The 19729-nt window shown below is 41.6% G+C and overlaps 1 protein-coding gene across 4 annotated transcripts; it reads left to right on the forward strand.

Moving 5' to 3' along the window:
* The first annotated feature begins 407 nt into the window (after positions 1 to 407).
* Fam228b (family with sequence similarity 228 member B) lies at positions 408 to 19576 on the forward strand. 4 transcript variants are annotated; one of them, XR_007589236.1, is made up of 10 exons: positions 462 to 686; positions 1078 to 1209; positions 6258 to 6326; positions 8314 to 8505; positions 9169 to 9249; positions 11039 to 11126; positions 11213 to 11369; positions 13744 to 13851; positions 16613 to 17010; positions 19416 to 19576. XR_007589236.1 is itself a non-coding variant. In XM_050125877.1 (10 exons), the coding sequence occupies exons 2-10, from the start codon at positions 1111 to 1113 to the stop codon at positions 19443 to 19445; spliced, it is 969 nt and encodes a 322-aa protein (XP_049981834.1). In that variant the 5' UTR covers positions 462 to 686; positions 1078 to 1110; the 3' UTR covers positions 19446 to 19576. The 4 variants fall into 4 exon arrangements, 3 of the variants coding, with proteins under 3 accessions (XP_049981833.1, XP_049981834.1, XP_049981832.1); XM_050125877.1 differs by having other exon boundaries at positions 16613 to 16757; XM_050125876.1 differs by lacking the exon at positions 462 to 686 and adding an exon at positions 408 to 453 and having other exon boundaries at positions 16613 to 19576.
* The last annotated feature ends 153 nt before the right edge of the window (positions 19577 to 19729 follow it).

The following is a 19729-nucleotide window of genomic DNA, read 5'->3' on the forward strand; positions in this document are numbered from 1 at the left end:
TAAGATCCTCCTTTCATTCCTTCTTGATCAGCATCAACGCTGAAGACAGACACTGGTCAATAGACCCCGAGCTCTACCACCACCTTGGATGTCCTTTAGGGCTACATTTCCTGCTCATGGACCGCCATCAGAGTCAACCGCCACAAACGCTCGTTCACCAAGGACCTAGCATGGCGATGGCCCCTCTCTTGCCGCTCCCTTCGGAGAGGCGACTGAGGGCGAGCGAGCAGCCTAACCGGATCCGAAGTCCTGGGGAATGGGAGCTAAACACAGGATACCAGCGCTACTGGGGAGTCAAAGCTCCGCCAGGGGCGGGCATGGGCGGAGCCTAGGGGCGTGGGCGGAACCTAAGGGCACGGGCGAAAGCGGATTGGTTGTGGAAGCTGCCTGTTAGTGCGAGGCCGGCCCCCCGCTCAGGTTTGCGGGCCGCCGTCCTCGGTGCTGCTCGACGAGGTGAGCGCGCGCGCTCTTGTCGCTTCTCGTGGCCGTGGGGCGCGTGGGGCTGCGTCCAGGAGACCGAGGCCCTAACGTTCGCACGTTCTGAAGCCACGGTCTCGGGCTGGGGCCGCGGGCGCACTGTGCTGCCGGAGAGCCGAAAGCTCTGCCTGCCGCCAAAGGGGGCCTCGCGCACACGGTCTGCGTCAGCGGGCGGAGCGGGGACCGGGCCTCGCGGGCTCTACTCCCTGGTGAGCGAGCCTGGTGCCTGGATCCACCGTGGGGACCGCCTCAGAAGTCCCCGTTTCCCTCACATGCAGACCCTGGGGAGGGCTTGGAGCCTCTTGGAGCTTGAAGACCCGAGTTTCGTCCAAAATTCCCTTTCTTCTCCAAGAGCTCATTTGTGCCCCAGTAGTTTATCAGATTTAGGGAACTGCTGGCGATGGGATTCCTAGAGGCTGGTCGGATGACCCGTAGCCATGAGGTCTCCAAAAGTCCCCTGTTTCATGGCAACCGGAAGGGAAACAAGGATAATCCGTTTTCGAAGATTCATTCCACGGGTGCCCAAGGTCATGAGTGTTGATTATTAAACAGAAAAGAAAACTATTGTGAATTTTAATTACAAAGTAAACGCTGTTTTAGCTTTTCTAGGGACCCTGTTACTTGGTGACCACAATGAAAAATGGGAACCAAGATGATCTGGTAACGGGCACACTTCCTAAGCGCAAGAGCTCCAAAGAATGGTTGGAACCACAGTCGCTTTCTTTTATGGAGGTATAGTGTATGACTTTTGAGGTCTTTGCTTAGAGAGGGGTCTTGTACTAACTTGAGCCTTTTTCTTTCCTGTTCTATTCCTTTGCTCCTCAGTGGAGAGCTGCTTAAAGTAGAATCACAAGCCACTGATTTATAAATCTTTTCTAATATAGATAGCAAAGCTGTTAAACAGCCACTGAAACTTGGATATATTTTTCCAAATAGTTTTATTAAGGTATAATTGGCATACAGTAAATACATACACTTAAAGTGCATAATTTGCTAAGTTTTGGCATGTATCTGCTCCCAAAACCATTGTTACACATCAAGATAACAAATATATTCAATATTCCCAGTTTCCTCGTGTCCTTTGCAGTGCCCCCCCCCCCCAACATTTCCCACATTTCCTGTAACCACGCTGACTTAAAAAGTTTTATGCAGGGAAAATTTACATGTTTTTTTTTTTTTTTTTTTTTTTTTTTTTTTTTTTTTTTTTTTTTGAGACAGATGTCCTGGAACTCATTCTGTAAAACAGGCTGGTCTCCAACTAAAAGATCCACCTGCTTCTTGCTCCTGAGTGTTAAGGTTAAAGGCCTGCGCCGCCTTGCCTGGCTCTTACGTCATCCTTTTATCTGGCTGCTTTCACTTAACACTGTTTTCCGGTTCTTCCATGCTGTTGTACGCATCACTAACTATTCCAGTGCTCCTCTTAGCAACTGCCTGTCTCCTCGATGACTATGTTCCAATTGGTCCGTCTTATTGATGGGCATTTGGGTTGTTTCCAATCTGGAGCAATTAAAAGCTTTTCTAACTGGGCAATGGTGGCACACGCCTTTAATCCTAGCACTGAGGAGGCAGAGGCTGGCAGATCTTGTGAGTTCAAGGCCAGCCTGGTCTACAGAGTTCCAGGACAGTCAGGGCTACACAGAGAAACCCTGTCTTGAAAAGCCAAAAATAAATAAATAAATAAATAATAAAGCTCTTCTAAGCATTCACATTCATGACATGGTATGGACATTTTTCATTTTCCTTGGGTAACGTTTAGTTGTGAGGTAAATTAACGTTTTGCAAAGCTGTCAAACTATTTCCCAAAGTTGTTATTTTACATTCCCATTAGCAGCATATGATAGTTACAGTTTTTTTCATGTTCTACCCAACATTGATATAGTCTTAAGTTTTATTGTATAGTTAAAAGACCTAATTAGTCATTAAGACATCTTTGCTTGCTATTTATCTTTTTTGGTGAAGTTTGTTCAAATATTTTGTTCTTTCTAGAATTAGGTTATTATTGAAATTTTAATATTGAGATATAATTTATAGATCATAACAGTCACTTCTTTAAAATGTACAATTAAGTATCTTTTCAGTTTTTTTCACAAGGCTTTGTGTCTTCTACTACTCTCTTAGTTCTAAAATATTTTCATCATTCCTAAGAAGAAGCTATTTCCTTCTGCAATTGCACCTCATTCTCTTTGCCTTCTAGTTGTTGGTAACAGTAATCTACTTTCTATTTCTGTGGATTTGCCTATCCTAGGCATTTATACAAATGAGTCGTACATAACATGTGGTCCTTTGTGACTAGCTTCTTTCCCTTGGAATAATGTTTTCAAAGTTCAACCATGCACTCATGCTTTTTAAACAGTTTTTTATATGTATGTGTACAGGGGGTGTTGGGTTCCTTGGAGCTAGAATTATGATGGTTGTAAGCTACCTAATGTGGGGCTGAGAACTGACCTGACCTCACTCTGGTCCTCTGGAAGAGGAACAAGCACTCTTCACCAAACTTTCTCTTTAGTTCCTACGCCCTTTTTTCTTTCTTTCTTTCTTTCTTTCTTTCTTTCTTTCTTTCTTTCTTTCTTTCTTTCTTTCTTTCCTTCCTTCCTTCCTTCTTTCTTTCTTTTTCTTTCTTTCTTTCTTTTTGGTTTTTCAAGACAGGGTTTCTCTGTAGCTTTGGAGCCTGTCCTGGCACTAGCTCTTGTAGACCAGGCTGGCCTCGAACTCACAAAAATAAATCTGCCTCCCGAGTGCTGGGATTAAAGGCGTGCATCCCCACTGCCCAGCCTCCTACGTTTTCCTTTTCATGACCAAATACTATCTCAGTGCTTGGATGCCACATTTTATTTCATCAGGTGCTGAACTTTTGAATTGTTTCTAGTGTTTTGTTGTTATGAACATTGTTCTCATGAACTTTTGTATACGACTTTTAGTTTGAACATGTTTTCAGTTCTCTTGTAACATAGGATTGGATTTGCTGAGTCAAATAACTCTGTCCCTAACGTTTTGGGAAACCAGCAGAGATTCCCAGGACAGCTGTTCCATTTTATAGTCTCAGCGGTGTGTGAAGGCTCCACTTTCTCCACTATTTGGAGTTTATTGAACTTCGTGTATTTGGGGGCTTACAGTTTGTGAAAATGCCCTTCCTCTTTCAGGTACTATTTCCTTCCTTCGCTCCTCACACCCCACTTCTGTCTCTCTGACAAGTCTCTGTGTTGTCCATGCTCTTCTCAAACTCCAGTGCTCCTGCCTCAACCTTCTGTGGCCTGGGTTTCCAGACATTTGTCACTAAGCCTAGGTCTGAAGTGAATTATTTCTAATGCTATACCGTCTTGTTTAGGTCATAATTCTTGTTTATGTCATCTTCAATCTTCTGTTAAACTCACTGAAATTTGTGTCTTTTTAAAACGTAAGAGCTGAAAAGAAAATAAAACTTAAGAACTGGATTTTTCCACTTTTCTTGCTTCTGTTTGTTTGCTAAGTTTGTCCTTTCATTTTTAGCATATTTTTACCCATTCCAAAATCTCTTTTTTTTTTTTCTTTTCGATAGGACCTTACTGTATAGTGTAGCCTGACTTTCAACCTCACAAGAAACTGGAATAACTGGAATTAGGGCATGTGTACCATGCCCTCACCCACAAAGGCTTTATATTTCAGTTTCAACAAATGAACCGTCCTAGTATTGCTGATGTTTTTCTTAAGTGTGGGTCACATTTTCCTTTTCCTCTGTGTCTATTTTAGGCAGTATGAATGATGCATTTTAGAGGACCTTGATTCTTTTATGTCATTATGAGGAATATTAAACTTCCCAGACGCTTAACTTTGCTGAGTTCAGGCTCCAAATTTTGTCTTCCAGTTGGCAGCAGGTGGAGCCACTCTGCTTTTCTTAAGCTTTGGTTTTACTGCATAGAGTCCGGTCCACAGAGAGGGCAAGCGCTTATTTGGCCAGTCCTTTCGTGGACTCTGCGGCACTCTTTCTGTGACCCTCTTAGAGATGTCTCCTTTCATCTCTCATCTCATCATGGTTGGGCCTGAGGATGTGGTTCAGTGATAGAGCACTTGCCTAGCTTGCACAAGCTTAATCTTCAGCACTGCTAAGGAAAATGTCTTCCATAGTTACCAATCAGTAAGACTGCATGCATGGGAGTTTTCGCTACCTCCATTAGCTCTGGCTGAAACGAGTCGCACGAAGGGATGGGGCTGTGCGGGCACTTTGGACCACTCTCCAGGGCCTTCAGATTGCTGATTTTGTGTTGTTTTGTTTTGTTTGTCTGTGCAAAAGGAGGAAAGAAAATGAATTCTGAAACCAAGGATATTGGTTCACATCTGTAATCCTTACACTTGGAAAGTTGAGGCAGGAGGATCACAAGTCTAAGACTCCTGAGCAAGTTTTAGGCTAGGCTGGAATACATAGTCAGACTCCATTACACACAAGATAGTAGATACATATTTGAGTTTGTATTGTGGTTCAGTTGTGTTTGGTGGCACACAACTTTAAACCCAGTACTCAGGAGTCAGAGAGGCAGGCAGATCTCTGAATTTGAGGATAATCTGGTCTACATAGTGAGTTTTAGAACAGCCAGGGCTATAAAGTGATTGATTCCCTGTCTCAAAATGAACAACAAAAAGCCCACCAAGGCCACACAAAAATACATAAATTTATTAGATGATTACAAGGTCTTCATTAATAATAAATGTATTTATTTTAATTATATGTATGTCTGTATTGCCTTTGAGAAAAAAAAGTTTCAGTCTATCAAGCTGGTAGATTGTTATGGAAAATTAGTTAAAGAAACATATACAGGCCTGTAATCCCAGCACTTGGGAGACCAAGACAAGGAATGGATTGGCAGTAGTTTGAGGTCAGCCAGGGCTATATAATGAGTCCAGGCCAGTGTGGGCTACATTCTAAGATCCTGTCTTAGAACAATGTAAGAAGACTTTAAGAGAAAATGTCTCTATTTCAATCCACCATTCTTATATTTTATAAAGATCCAGCCATATATTTGATTATACTTTTATATTTCATGTTTATTTGTAAGTTTTTGGATAAAAAATGTAACCCATGATTCATATTATCCACAGTCTTTACATTTTAGTATTTGTTTATTTGTTCATTGATGGATTGGTTTCTTCAAGACAGAGTTTCTCTGTGTAGCCCCGGTTGTCCTGGAACTCAGAGGTCTGCCTGCCTCCTGAGTGCTGTGATTAAAGATGGGTGCCACCATGCCAGGCTTTACATTTTCGTTTTTAAAAAGCAATTTTCAAAGTCAAATCAATAGGTAAATTCATTATAAAAGAGTAAGAATAGGAACAGGAAGTGTAATGAAGCCATTTCTTTGACCATGTGTTGTTTTATTTTAGTTACTTTTTTCTAGGATTAGGTTTGCCTAAGGTGTGCTAAACTCATAGTCTTCCATTAGACATACAGAGAGATTAGTCTGTCAAGTAGAGCCTGTGCATGTCTGTCTTTACCCAGAAAGGTAAAAACATTTGCCAGATGTGGGGAAGTCATTTGATGGTTCTGGGACTCAAAATGCCTGTGAGATCAATTATTTTTTTTGCCCTAGAATGAGCTGTAACCAAGAGCAGAAAGATCAAAAGAGTCTTTGAGAAAGCGCTTAGTGATATAGAAACATTGGATTTACAGAGACTGTTTCAGGGATATGCCTTTCATATAAAAATATAATAAGAGAATGTTTCAGGGATATGCCTTTCATATAAAAATATAATAAGCTCAGATAATGCTAATGATTGTTCAAGATTTGATTTTTGGACTAATTCTGTTCTTTTAGGCTTTAGCTAAAGAAGACACTGATGCAGCTGTTCAATCAATTTTATACAGAGAAAATTATGTAATGAAGGTAAGAATTAGCTGCAAAATGCATCTTAGATAATTCTTTTTCATTTCCATGTAGTTTCTACTTAACAACTTTGAGTAAAACTTGAGGTTTTAAATAATTAGAAAATAGAATTAAAAACACTCATTAGCAATTGAGATTAAGTGGAACACATCTCTGAGAGTGTTTTTTTTGTTTTGTTTATCTATTTATTTATTTATTTATTAAAGATTTCTGTCTCTTCCCCACCGCCGCCTCCCATTTCCCTCCCCCTCCCCCAACCAAGTCCCCCTCCCTCATCAGCCCAAAGAGCCATCAGGGTTCCCTGCCCTGTGGGAAGTCCCAGGACCACCCACCTCCATCCAGGTCTAGTAAGGTGAGCATCCAAACTGCCTAGGCTCCCACAAAGCCAGTACGTGCAGTAGGATCAAAAACCCAGTGCCATTGTTCTTGAGTTCTCAGTAGTCCTCATTGTCCACTATGTTCAGCAAGACCGGTTTTATCCCAGGCTTTTTCAGACCCAGGTCAGAGCTGCAAAGGAAAAGGGGCAAGTAACTTATAAAGGTAAACCGATCAGACTTACACCTGACTTCTCTATGGAAACCAAGAAAGACAGAAGGTCCTGGATAGAGGTACTGCAAAAACTAAGAGACCATGGATGCAAACCCAAACTACTATACCCAGCCAAGCTATTGTTCACTATCAATGGAGAAAACAAGACATTCCAAGATAAGAACAAATTTAAACAATACGTAGCCACAAATCCAGCCCTACAGAAAATAATAGAAGGAAAATCACAACCTAAGGAAACCAGCATTGCCAACACTGCCTACAATAACTCAAGCGTCTAGCAAACCTTCACCAGCACAACTCAAAGAAGGGAGACACACAAACGCTACTACCAAAAACAATAAGAATAACCGGAGTAAACAACCACTGGTCATTAATATCACTTATATTAATGACCTCAATTCACCCATAAAAAGGCACAGGCTAAGAGATTGGATACGAAAACAGGATCCAACATTCTGCTGTTTGCAAGAAACACAACCACAAAGACAGGCATCTGAGAGTGTTTTAATGACTGCCAATCTCCTGTGCTTTGGGGGACTTTCTTTAGTGTTGTACAGGTGAGTATACCTGCCCACACACATACATGTCATAAAATAATTTTGCTAAAATGACTTCACTTATAATGTATGCAAAGTTGCTGTATTTTCTCTCCTCCCACTGTGTGGTATATTTGATCTATTTTAATTTAAATAAAACTTTTTTTTGAGACCAGGTTTTTTTTTTTTTGTGTGTAGACCTAGCTATCCTGGAACTTGCTCTGCATATCTGGCTAGCCTCAAGCTCAGAAATCTGACTGGCTCTGCATCCCAAGTGTTAGGATTAAAGGCATGCACCACCTCTGCCCAGCTTAAATAAAATTTTTATTTATTATTATTGTATATGTGTGTATTATGATATATATGTGGACACACATGCCTGTGGCACACATGTGGAAGTCATAGGACAACTTTACAGAATTGGTTCTCTTCTTTATGGGTTCTGGGGTCACAGGTTGCCAGGCTTAAGGGACAAACTTCTTCACCTGCTAAGTCCTCTCACTGACCCAGCATATTTAATTATCAAGAGGGTGGGCATGTGCCTCCATTGTCCATGTATCCTTGTTTTTGGCAGTGTGTGCCAAATAATGAAAGCCTTATTTATTTATTTACTTACTTACTTACTTATTTATTTATTTAGCTATGAGTGCTATGTATACCTGTATACCAGAAGAGAGCATCAGGTCCCATTATAGATGGTAGTAAGCCACCGATGTGGTAGCTGAGAATTGAACTCTGGGCCTCTGGAAGAGTGGCCAGTGCTCTTAACCACTGAGCATCTCTCCAGCCCCCAATGGTGGATTATCCTAAAGAATAATTTAAGCTATGAAGTTTAAGTTTTATAAAATTTTAGGAGATAAAAGCTTCAGGATAATTTTTTTCTTTCTGTCACTGTTTACTAGGAATTAGACAAGTATTTAAATCATTATGACTTCTTAAATGAAAGAAGAAAAGAAATGTTGTATAAAAAATGGGTTGAGCGTGTGGAAGATCCTCTACAGAAGAAAATTATAGAAAAAGTTTCTTCACATAAGAAGATTAAAAAGAGGAGACGACAAGAATTAGAGAATTTTTTGAGATATGTTAATAAGAAGGTACTAAGAGGTCATTTTGTACTTTTATAGTGGTTTAAAAATTATGTTTATCTTTGCTCACTAGCTCATCCAGAGTCCTGCCTCTTCCTCTTCTATTTATGTACAACCAATACTCTGATATAAACAATATATTCTTTAAAAAATTAAATTGTATTTCTTTATTCCTCTCTCTCTCTCTCTCTCTCTCTCTCTCTCTCTCTCTCTCTCTCTCTCGTGTGTGTGTGTGTGTGTGTGTGTGTGTGTGTGTGTGTGTGTGTGTGNCTCTCTCTCTCTCTCTCTCTCTCTCTCTCTCTCTCTCTCTCGTGTGTGTGTGTGTGTGTGTGTGTGTGTGTGTGTGTGTGTGTGTGTGTGTGTGATGAGCTCTTGGCAGTCAGAGTTCTCTTCCTACTGTATTAGTTCAGGGGATTGCACTGGGGCCATCAGTCTGGTGGCAGGACTTTACCCACTGAACAATGATGTGCATGAAGAGATGGCATTGATGCATTGGTGCTATTCTTAAGCGTAAGACTGGAACTTTGTAGGGCTGGGACTGTAGCTCAGTGCCTCAGGTTTGTCCCTTATGACTGAGAACAGGGATACAAACTGTTAAACTTTTGACTTCCGTTATCCTCAAAGTTAATTGTGTACCTCTTTCTTATGTGTAGTTTTATTTCCTTCCTATAGGAAAATGTGTTTATAGAGCATTATGATCCAAAAGAATATGACCCTTTTTATATGAACAAAAAGGACCCCAATTTTCTGAAGGTAGGCAGCTTTTTTTTTAACCATGGTGGTATGTGTGTGGTTGTTGTAAGTGTACTTAACATAGGTGTTGCTTGCCCTTGAGTGAGTTCTTAAAGTTCAGTAGCATTGTTAGTAGTTTCCTACCTAGTATTTTAGAAAAGAAATAAATAACCCAAAGGCCAAAGATGAATTAATCTCGGAAAGTATGAAAATGTTGTATAATAATTGAGTGATAGGAAATGTTTAAATATTTTCAAAGACTTTAGATTTTGTTACAGAAGTAATACATTCTTTTGTTTTGTTTGTATTTTGAGACAGGGTCTCTTTATGTAGTGTTGGCTGTTCTGGAACTCACTATGTAGACCTGGCTGGCCTCACAGAGAACCGCCTGCCTCTGCTTCTCTAGTGCTGGGATTAAAGATCTGATGAGTTCTTATAATAAATGAGAAAACCAACTTTAAATTCAGAATATTAAAAAAAATAAAATAAAAAATTTCATGTAACTGGAAGTTTCTCCCCTGCCTGCTAGTTCCTGAGTAACCACTCAAAGGCTTAGAATTAATTATAAATGTTGGGCCAATGGCACAGGCTTATTTCTTGCTAGCTCTTATATTTAAATTAACCCATTTCTATTAATCTAAGTATTGTCTGTTGGCATTTGTTCATTGGATGGCTGCTGGTGTCACCCTGGTTCTGCCCTTCTTCACCTGTTTCTCTGCTTGAATTTCCCACCTGGGTCTCTCCTGCTTTGCCATAGGCCAAAGGAGCTTTATTTATTAACCAGTGAGAACAACACATATTCACAGTGTATAGGATCATAATTAATCTTGATAATAAAACCAGGGATCAGGTATTTGTCAGAACACAAACAAAATATCACAACATTTCCACTTCCCAAAACTAACTCATTAACATTTTTATTTACCTTTCTGGACTTCTTTATCTATTTAAAACTAGTTGGTATTAACCAAATGTTTGCTTTTCTTTCTATATATAAAGCATTCATTCTACCACTGAGCCTACTGTCTCCTAAAGAAACCCATCTCCCCTGCTGTTGTGTGAGGCAGTGTAGCACAAATAGGTTATTTGTCAGTTCACCCACCTATGAGCAGCAGGGCATACATGAGTCTCTAGTCATTTACCACACCTTGCAATGTTGTCATTTTCCTGCAGACTGAGTATTGCTCTTACAAACGATTTTTATGATGCTTATCTCTGTAGCTATTTGTGACCCGGAAGTTATTTTATCTGTTCCCACACATGTGCATGCAACCTACAGGCATTAAGTGCTTTAGATACCGATGACGGTAAAAAGAAACAGGAAAGAGTTCTGTAGCCGTGGAGGGACAGCGTGTGCACAAGCAGCCAGAACAAAGGGCAGTGTCGGAGCCAGGTGTGTCAGCAGACCAGCAGACGTCAGACTTTCCCACGGACAGGGGCAGCTGAAACGTGCAAGCGAAAGGGGAAGGGGAGCATTTTCTCAGTTAAGGTTCCCTCCTCCCAGGTGACCCTACTTGTGACAGGTTGACAAGACAGCCACCAGTGCAGATGGGGGCGAGTGAACGAGGCTCCTAGGGAGGCATTAGAGCAGAGCAGGGCGCGAGAGGCAGGCGGGCCCTCAAAGCTGTATGACCTCATAAGAAGAGTGTCAGAGAACCCATCTCTTTTGAATGTGTTACATATAATGGGTCTATGTTAATAGGTCCCGTGTCTTGACTCTTCTGGCATGAAAACATACGGTGCGTAGGGTGGACTGAATGCTGATACTCAGACCTGCAGCCCAGGCCTCAAAGAAGCGCTTCTCTTGTAGGTTATCATGCCGCCAGTTCGTGACCCTGTGAAGAAAGCTCAATGTGACAAGGATGATGAGAAGCGAACTCTTCTTCAGTGCGAGACTGGTACGTAACTCTTAGGCGACTCCTAGCCTGACAGCGAAGGCAGTTGTATTTAAGCATGCTGATTTAGGTTGCTAATTTTCTTGCAGGCAAAATCTATACAATGAAAGAGTTTAAAGAGATCGAGAAGGCCCAATTGCAGTCCAGGTTCCCGAGTATTTCTAATTCAAGGCAATGCATGACTCCAAATGAATGGCTTAAAGTGCCCATGAGATATATAGAGAGTGAATTTTGTAAAAAGAGCAGGTAATAATTGATGTCATAGAAGTTGTGGGCTTCCTGGACTTTGAAAATTCTTTCTTGAGATAGTGATGTTTCAGTAATGATTTTGAAAATGAAGTCTGCTGTAATTTATTGGTCCTCCATATGTGTTGTGTTTCTTGAGTTCTATCAGTATTCTCCAATTTTGGCTTTTGTTGGGTAGGCTATGAGGTATCTAAGCTTAGCTTTTCCTCTTAGAGTCCTCTGAAATTTTCATTTTTATCAGTATACATATTTCATTAATTTTGGGGGATAATCTAGACCATCATTACTTCAAATATTTCTCATGTACCATTTGTCTGCTTTTAATTTCTAAGGTTCTGTGTATGTGTGACCATGGATAGCATCCACAGTTGTGTAAGTCTTGGATAGTGGTTGACTTTGCTTACTGTGTTTGGGTTAGACGATTTCTATTGAGCTGGCTATAAGCTCACAGAGCCTCCTTGTTGCGTGCTGTCTGCTGGTGGACCCATCAGAGACACCAACTGTGATATCATGACGTTAGCTTTGCCGTGTGATTTTTCAGAGTTTTCATCTTTTCCAAAATTCTTCATCTTTTAGTGCACATTGTCCACTTTTTCAACCAGAATTTTTCAAAGACCATACTAATCATAATTATTTAAATTTCTGATCTGATAGATCCAACATTAGGATCATTTCTGAATTTAGTTCAGTCTGGTTCTGTTGATTGCCTTAAATCTTGACTAGGCATTATATTTTGCCTGTTTTTTTTTTTTTTGCTTGCCTTATAATTTTAAAAGATTTATTTATATTTATGTGTTTTGTCTGCGTGTCTATTTTTACATGACGTTTATAGCTGGTGACTGCAGAGGACAGAAGAGGGTATTAGATACCCTGAGACCAGAGTTAAATGGGAGCCACCACACTCGGCATTGAACCTGGCTCCTCTGGAAGAACAGTCACCTTTTTTGTTTGTTTGTTTGTTTGTTTTTGTTTTTGAGAGAGGTTCCCACCATGCCCTGGGATGTCTTTGAACTCCCCCTTGTACATCAGGTTAGCTTTGAACTCAGCTCTAGAGAGCTTCCTGCCTCTGTTTCCTAAGTGCTGGATTTAAAGGCATGCACCCCACAACTAACCCGAATTTTATGTTTTTATTTTTTTGATTGAGTATCAGACACTTGAGATGGAAAAATAGTACAGATGCATGGTTTTTTGTTTTGTTTTGAAGAAACTGACATGCCTCTTCTGCCTCCCATTAGTATTGGGGGAATTGGTTTATTAGAAGTTGATCTATGTTTGGGTATTATAGTTGTTGCCTTTAGCACTCTACAGACAGTAAAAAACAAGTATGCCGTGTGTGCAGCTCACAGAAGCCAGAGGAAATGATTGGATCCCTTGGAACTAGAGTCTCGGGCAATTGTGAACTGTCCGTGTGGGTGCTGTAAATTGAACCTGGGTCCTTTGGAAGGGCAGCCAGTGCTCTTAGCTAAGCCAGCCACCATCCAACTCTCCAGATCTCTAAAGAGTTTTTTTTTATTGTTACTGTTTTTAAGATGTTTTTATTTTGAATTTCTTTGTATCTGTGTGATTCTGTGTATGAGTGTGGGAACATGAGTGCAGGTGTCTGCAGAGTCCAGACGAGAGTGTTGGGTGTCATGGTGCTGGAGTTGCAGGTGTTTGTGAGCTGTCAGAGTGGTTGCTGGGGACCAAACTTAGGTCATTTGGAAAACAGGTTTTGCAGTTTAGCTGAGTCTCCAGGCCTGACTTTCTTTGTTTTTGCCTGTTTGTTTGTTTGTTTTTAAATAGGAATCCATGTTGTGTGAGGGCCTCAGGATGATGGCAGAGGGATAAAATAAAGAGATTGATATGATAAAAGAAAAGATTTATGCAGTTTCATAACTGGAGGTCAGAAAGAAAGAGAAAATTCGAAGTTGGAGCTCATTGCTGACTGCAGGATTTCACGCTTGCTGGGCAGGCTCTCTGACCCTGAGCCTGTCTCCAGCCTGCTGTTCTAAGAGCTGTCATCATTGTGTTTATCTCCTATGGCTGCCCTATTTGTGGCAGTCTTCTTGCCTCTGCCTCCCAAGGGTTGAGAATACCGGCCTGTTCTACTACATCTGACTTTATGACTTCTTTCTACATTAGAGTGTAAACTCCCAAGGATTAGTGGGAAGGGTTCAACTTTGCCTGCCTAATATTGGTTCTCAGCAAACAGCACGCCAGTCTCCATCATGGTTTCAGAAGCTCTTAAACAACTAGTATCATTGAGAAAGTATAGCAGTGTCAAGTGATGGTATTTTGGACCATATTTATAGCAGTCAGTATCTAATGATAATTAAAGCTTAAATGTAAATGAGCACTGTTTTGCAATGTCCTGACACATGCTTTCTTGTTAAAGGGTCAAAGTAAAGGTGAATTTTAATGCTGGTAGTTTTGATTTGAATCCACTGAGAAGGGTGCCTGATATTCTGGAATTCCAGGAGGAAGAAAAGGCGGTCAGTTACAAGTAAGCCTCTTGTTTTATAACTTTGCTCTCCTTTCATTTAAGATGCTTAGCTGTGTTGCCTTCCCTACCGGCCTTTCAGATTGCTTGCGTTAGTGCCAAGGCCTCACACAATGTCAGGGTAAGGAGACTTTTCTTTGTTTAAAGGAACAAATAGCACAGAAGCAGCAAGTACAAAAATGGGGCTGGGGGAGATGGCTAACAACTTGTACTAAAGTTATGAGAATTTTAGACTGAGACTAGTTTTGGCAGGTATAGTCAGAAAAATACCTGCACCAGAGTGAAAACGTACAGCAGGGAAGTAATTCATAGAACTATGTGTGCAACATGGGAAATAAGTTATTAGGTACTGATTAGTTAAAAATGAGAGGTTTCACACACAAAAGAGCTGGGTGGTAGTACACACCTGTATTCCAGTACTTGAGAGGCTGAAGCAGGAAGATCTTAATTTTGGATACAGCCTGGGCTACATAGGAAGATCCTCCTGAGAAAATGGTGTGGGGCTAGAGATTTCTCCACATAGTTATAGAAAAAGGTAACTTCTCATAATCTGATTAAAAATAATAGAATCCGTCATCATTGCTAGAGGGAGTTGAAAATAGTGCAGAAACTTTGGGAAACAGTGTGTCATTTTTCTAGGATGGTAAACATTACGTTACCATGTGGCATAGTTCTGTAGCCATGAGGCGAGCAGGCCTGCTTTTCGTCATGCCCGGCTCCCGCATGGCTAGCTTTACACCCGAAATAACAACACACAAACTGTATTCTTTTAAACACTGCCTGGCCCATTGTATCTAGCCTTTTCTTGGCTAATTCTCACATCTTGCTTTAACCCATATTTAGTAATCTGTGTAGCACCATGAGGTGGTGGCTTACCGGGAAAGATTCAGCATGTCTGACCTGGCGGCTGGCTCCATGGCATCTGGCTTCGCTTCCCTTCTTCCCAGCATTCTGTTCTGTCTACTCCACCTATCTAAATCCTGCCCTATCAAAAAGCCAAGGCAGTTTCTTTATTAACCAATGAGACTAACACATAGACAGATGACCCTCCTCCATCATAGTTCTACTGCTGATTTTACTTGAGTGGTGTGTGTATGTGTGTGTGTGTGTGTGTGTGTGTGTGTGTGTGTGTGTGTGCGTGTGTGTGTGTGGTGTGAGACGTGGTTCTCACTGTTTAGTCCCCTGGCTGACCTAGAACTCATTCTTGACTCTGCCTCTAGAGTCAAGAGTACTGGGATTAAAGACATATACTATTATTCCCAGCCTACTGCCAGGTTTATATTCAGAAGAAATGAACACATAGATCCAACTGGGTGGTGGTGGCACACACCTTTAATTCCAACATTCAAGACAGAGATTAAATTACATTTATTTATGTATTTATATATTGTGTGTGTGACGACAGAGAGAGGGGAAAGAGAGGAAGAAGGAGAGAGGGAGGGAGGGAGGGGGGAGGGGGGGAGAGAGAGAATATGAGAACATGAAAGTGTGTACCACAGCACAGAGGTAGGGTTTGCCCAAGTTCTTTTCTTCTGCCATGTAAGTCCCATGGATCAAACTCAAGTCATCAGACTTGACAGCAAGTGTTCTTACTACTGACCCATCTTGTTGACCCAGTAATCAACATCTTATTGTAATTTCTGTCAACGGGACAAAGAAGGTTTTCATAAACCTTTCCGAGTATGACTCAGATAATTGTTCACATTGTTGGACACCTGGGAACTTGTGTTTTAGACTAGAGGCTTTAGTCTTCAAGCTCCCTCTGGAAAAGGAGTAAGACTAGATTCCATGAATGAGAGAAGCATCCCAGTGATAGCAATAGGTGTGGAGAGGGCAGGTGTTGTGTAATTTGGGGGGAGTTATACAGTTAATACCTACCCCCAAACTGGACCAGTGCCAACAACCCTAAAATGACTTATTCAAGTTTATCCTTTTGTTTTGCTTTTCCAAACAGTTTCTCTGTGTGGCCCTGGCTGTTCTAGAACTTACTCTGTAGACCAAGCTGGTCTGGAACTCAGAAATCCACTTGCTTCTGCCTCCCCAGTGCTGGGATTAAGATATGCCTGCCTTCCTCTGATCAAGTTCATCTTAATGAGAACAATGAATTTATCAGAGGTTATTTATGGAACAGTGAGTAAGCATGGCCCACTCCACTCTTCCCTCTCTCTCCTATTGCAACACCACCTTTTACTAGCCCTGTGTATGACTTTTTAAGTCTTAAGCAGGATTCATGTAAACCTGGGTTTGGAGTGCTACCTACCAGCAGCATAGGCAACTATGGGCGTGGACAACATGAGGCACAGATAACAGACTCTAGGACAGAAAGATACATGAGTGTGTGCTCTGTCCTTCTTCTTAAAGGCTCTGTCTTGGCAGACACTGTGCAGGCATAAGAAGGGTAGCTTGCTTAGCTGTAGTCTGGCATAAGAACACTTAAAAATGGCAGCGTGCTGCAAGACAGTGTCACTCTGACCAGTATTTGGAGGACCAATTTCACTAGGTCAGGCTGATTTTAGGTCAGTTTGGAGCTTCTCAAGGATAGCAAATGCACAATGCTGAGGGCATTGTTCAGGACAAGGGACTATCACTCAGCTGTTTGATTATATAGTTTCAACAAATATAATACTACAACAAGGTGGTTACCTTTTAGTTTTCATATGAATGTGAGTTCATATAGATCTCATAAACTTAGATTTTAAATGAAGATGTTAAGTTCTTCTACTGAGTTAAATGTTAAAAGGATTGCTCCTGGTTCTTCCTACAGAAACAAAGGACTTTCCTCTTTGGACAGTGAAGATCTGTGTCTCCAGGAGGGAAAAAACCCAAGTTCTAAAGGGATCAGTGCTGAAGGTCGCCATTCTTCTGCAGCCCTCTGCCAGGAGGTAGAAAGGAACGGGGACCAGGATGCGGTGAGAGCTGGGACAGTCAGTCCCATTTTGTGATACACAGGGAAGCACTTGCTGACACCCAGTCCAAGTAGCTGGGAACTTCTTGATATGGTAGGCTTTGCAGAATCCAGGATGCTGCTGAGCACATCGCTAGTGGGCAGTAGAAGAAACTAAGACCGGTGTCATTCAGAGGCAGTGGAGAGTGTCCTTGCAGCCTGATGGACTTCCCAGATGGTCTAGTATTTCCTTGGCTCCTGAGTTGACTCCTGATTGGGTAATCTGTCTACCACCTCTACCCTCTTTCTCTGTTTTACCTGTAGTCAAGAAAAAAAAAATGTTTCTTTTAATTCAGATCGAGAATTAGTTTTAAAAAGGGTCAATACTAAAAGCAGTAAGCTCTAAGAAGGAAAGTAACAGCTCCCAAATGTAGACTGCCTAGAGATACAGGTATTCATAGAGACCTCAATCCCATGGGAACTCCAGTGCTGTGGTGTCATGTGACAGAGCTAGTCTGACACAAGTAGGTCTAGAGGGTACTATTACACTTCAGTTTCCCTTCTCATCACTGGGTCCTGTACGATGGGGACAGTCTCTTCTCCGAGGGGATTTGTTTTATCCATTCCTGAGAGTATACTAAACCTGTCAGCACTCTGTTTTACCGTCTTTGCCTGTCGTTGTTTAGTTCTTTTTTCCATGTGGTTGCATACTTTGTACCCTACCTTAACAAATACCTGTTCTGAGTCAGGCAGTATGTAAGGGGCTGGATCCATAATGGTGAATTGCAGGGAAATCTCTGCTTTTGTTGAGCTTTTGACGGTAAAGAAAGAGAACAATCAAAATAAATGTAGAACAGGTGAGTTGAGTGAGGAGGAGAAAGTTAGATAAGGACAGCAAGGAAGGGGATGGATGAGGACACCATTTTAAATGGAGAAACCAGGAAAGGCTTCCTGGAAGAGATGACATTGTTCAGTGGCCTTAGAAACTGAGGGTGGGATGGGCATGATGGAGCACATCTTCAATTCCAGTACTTGGGAAGCAGAGACAGGAAGACCTCTGTGAGTTCGAGGCCAGCCTGGTCTATATTGAGTTCCAGGACAGCCAGGGCTACACAGGGAAACCTGTCTTGAAAAATCAAAAAAAAAAAAAAAAAAAAAAAGGAAAGGAGCTGGGGTGGGCCATGGAGAGTCTCAGGGGAAACATCCAGGGAGAAGACTGACACAGCAGCTTGAGGAGGGCATGAGGCTGACAGGAGGGGCTGGAGAGCAGTAGATACCACTCGGAAGCCACATACCTAAGTGACTTTGGGGGAAGGTTTTTTTCTTTATTTTCCTTTTTTTTTTTTTAAATTGGTTGTTGTCTAGTTTCTTAGAGACAGCATTTCATGGTTTCATGTAGCCTAGACTGGCCTTGAACTCTTTATATAGCTAAGGGTAGCCTTGAATTCTTCATCCTTTTGCCTCCACCTCCCACATGCTAGGATTACAGGTGGGCACCATGACACCTGACAAAGTGACATTATAAAAGAAAATATGGCTGCTTTGTAGCCAGTTATATGCAGGCCAGAACAGTCTGGCTGGTAGACCAGGGCACTGGGTCAGGAGCATAGTAACTTGATGTCTAGTGATGGCTGTGTGGTCATGGGACCTATGGAGAGAGCAAGACAACAAAGCTTAGTGTTCGACATGAGAAACGAGTGAAAGGAAGAAACCAAAGACAACGGGGTTCTTGAGGTTTTTGTCTTGAGGAGCCTGGATGGACGATGGTCCTAGTTCTGATTATAAAAGTTGGACTGGAACTTGGAGAGATTAAGGAAGAAGTACAAAGATGAGGTAATGCTTCCTGGGGCTAAATTAAAGATACATTTACCATTCCAATGTACACTTATAGGATATGATTATTGAGTAATTTAGCCTTTTCTCTTGCTGTTCATCAGGATGTAGCCAGGTGTTCTAGGATTAGGATGTAGCCCAGTGGAGAGTATTTACCTATCATGTACGAAATTCAGTCTCCAGCAGTCTCTTTCTTAAAAAAGAAACAGACGAGTAAGTAAGGAAGTAGTAAGCATGTTCTGTAAAGGTAGTTTCCCCTAGCCTAGGTGTCCACAGATGCTAAGTGTAATCAGAATACAAAGGCTCTCACTTCTGTAGTTAGTATGACTAAGTGACAGAATGACTGTGTGCTCCTCCTAGCCTGGAATTTGCTGTGAAGACCAGGTGGGCCTCAAATCCACAGATCTCTGACAGCTTCTGCCCCTGGAGTGCTAGGATTAAAGGAAGATCTCTCTCCCTTTCTCCCGGCCCCCCCCCCACACATTCTTGAAGACTCATCTTCACACATTTAGAACATAACATTTTCTCCCTAACAGATACCAATACTAAAACCAAGTGTATTTTAGTAATATTCAGCTGTATTTAGCAACATTTATCTTTTACCGCAACCTCCCAGAGGAGCTGTGGAGTGGGCAGGTGGGTATAATCTAAAGGTCAAAGGAGATATGAGGTTGGACGTGCATAATGTGATTTGAAGTCACAAGATAACCTGAGAATGAGTTTCCGAAGGGCTGATGGCTAGATTCTGTGAGCAGTGTCAACTCTGGCCAGCTCCCATAGCCAAGGAACTTTCCGGTCCTGTAACCCCTTATTACTATGTCACACTCAACTCCTTTGTTACTTTCAAAAGGTTGTGACAACCACACATCCTGATTCCTGATCTGAACAAGGACCCACAAAAGAAGGCTGCTTTAGATGAAGTTACCTGCTGGCAGGAATCCTTCTGAGGCGAACCAAGGAAGAAACATAAGAATCATCCTGTTCTCTGCAATAAACTTCTTTTGATATAGAGTTCAGTGCCTGTGTTGATTAAGAAATTACAATGTAAAAAAAAAAAACAAAACAAACAGAAAAACCAGGTGTAGTGGTGCACGCCTTTAATCCCAACACTTGGGAGGCAGAGGCAAGTGGCTCTCTGTGAGTTTGAGGTCAGCCTGGTCTACA

Source organism: Alexandromys fortis, unplaced genomic scaffold, assembly GCF_014885135.2.
Source record: "Alexandromys fortis isolate MF-2015 unplaced genomic scaffold, M_Fortis_MF-2015_v1.1 scaffold_252, whole genome shotgun sequence".
Classification (NCBI taxonomy): domain Eukaryota; kingdom Metazoa; phylum Chordata; class Mammalia; order Rodentia; family Cricetidae; genus Alexandromys; species Alexandromys fortis.

Bases quoted from the DNA above. Each gene is read 5' to 3' on its own strand.
- Fam228b (XM_050125876.1), top strand. From the start codon at position 1,111: ATGAAAAATGGGAACCAAGATGATCTGGTAACGGGCACACTTCCTAAG. The intron at 11,127-11,212 runs GTACGTAACTCT...ATTTTCTTGCAG, and splicing joins TCTTCTTCAGTGCGAGACTG to GCAAAATCTATACAATGAAA. The intron at 13,852-16,612 runs GTAAGCCTCTTG...TTCTTCCTACAG, and splicing joins GAAAAGGCGGTCAGTTACAA to AAACAAAGGACTTTCCTCTT.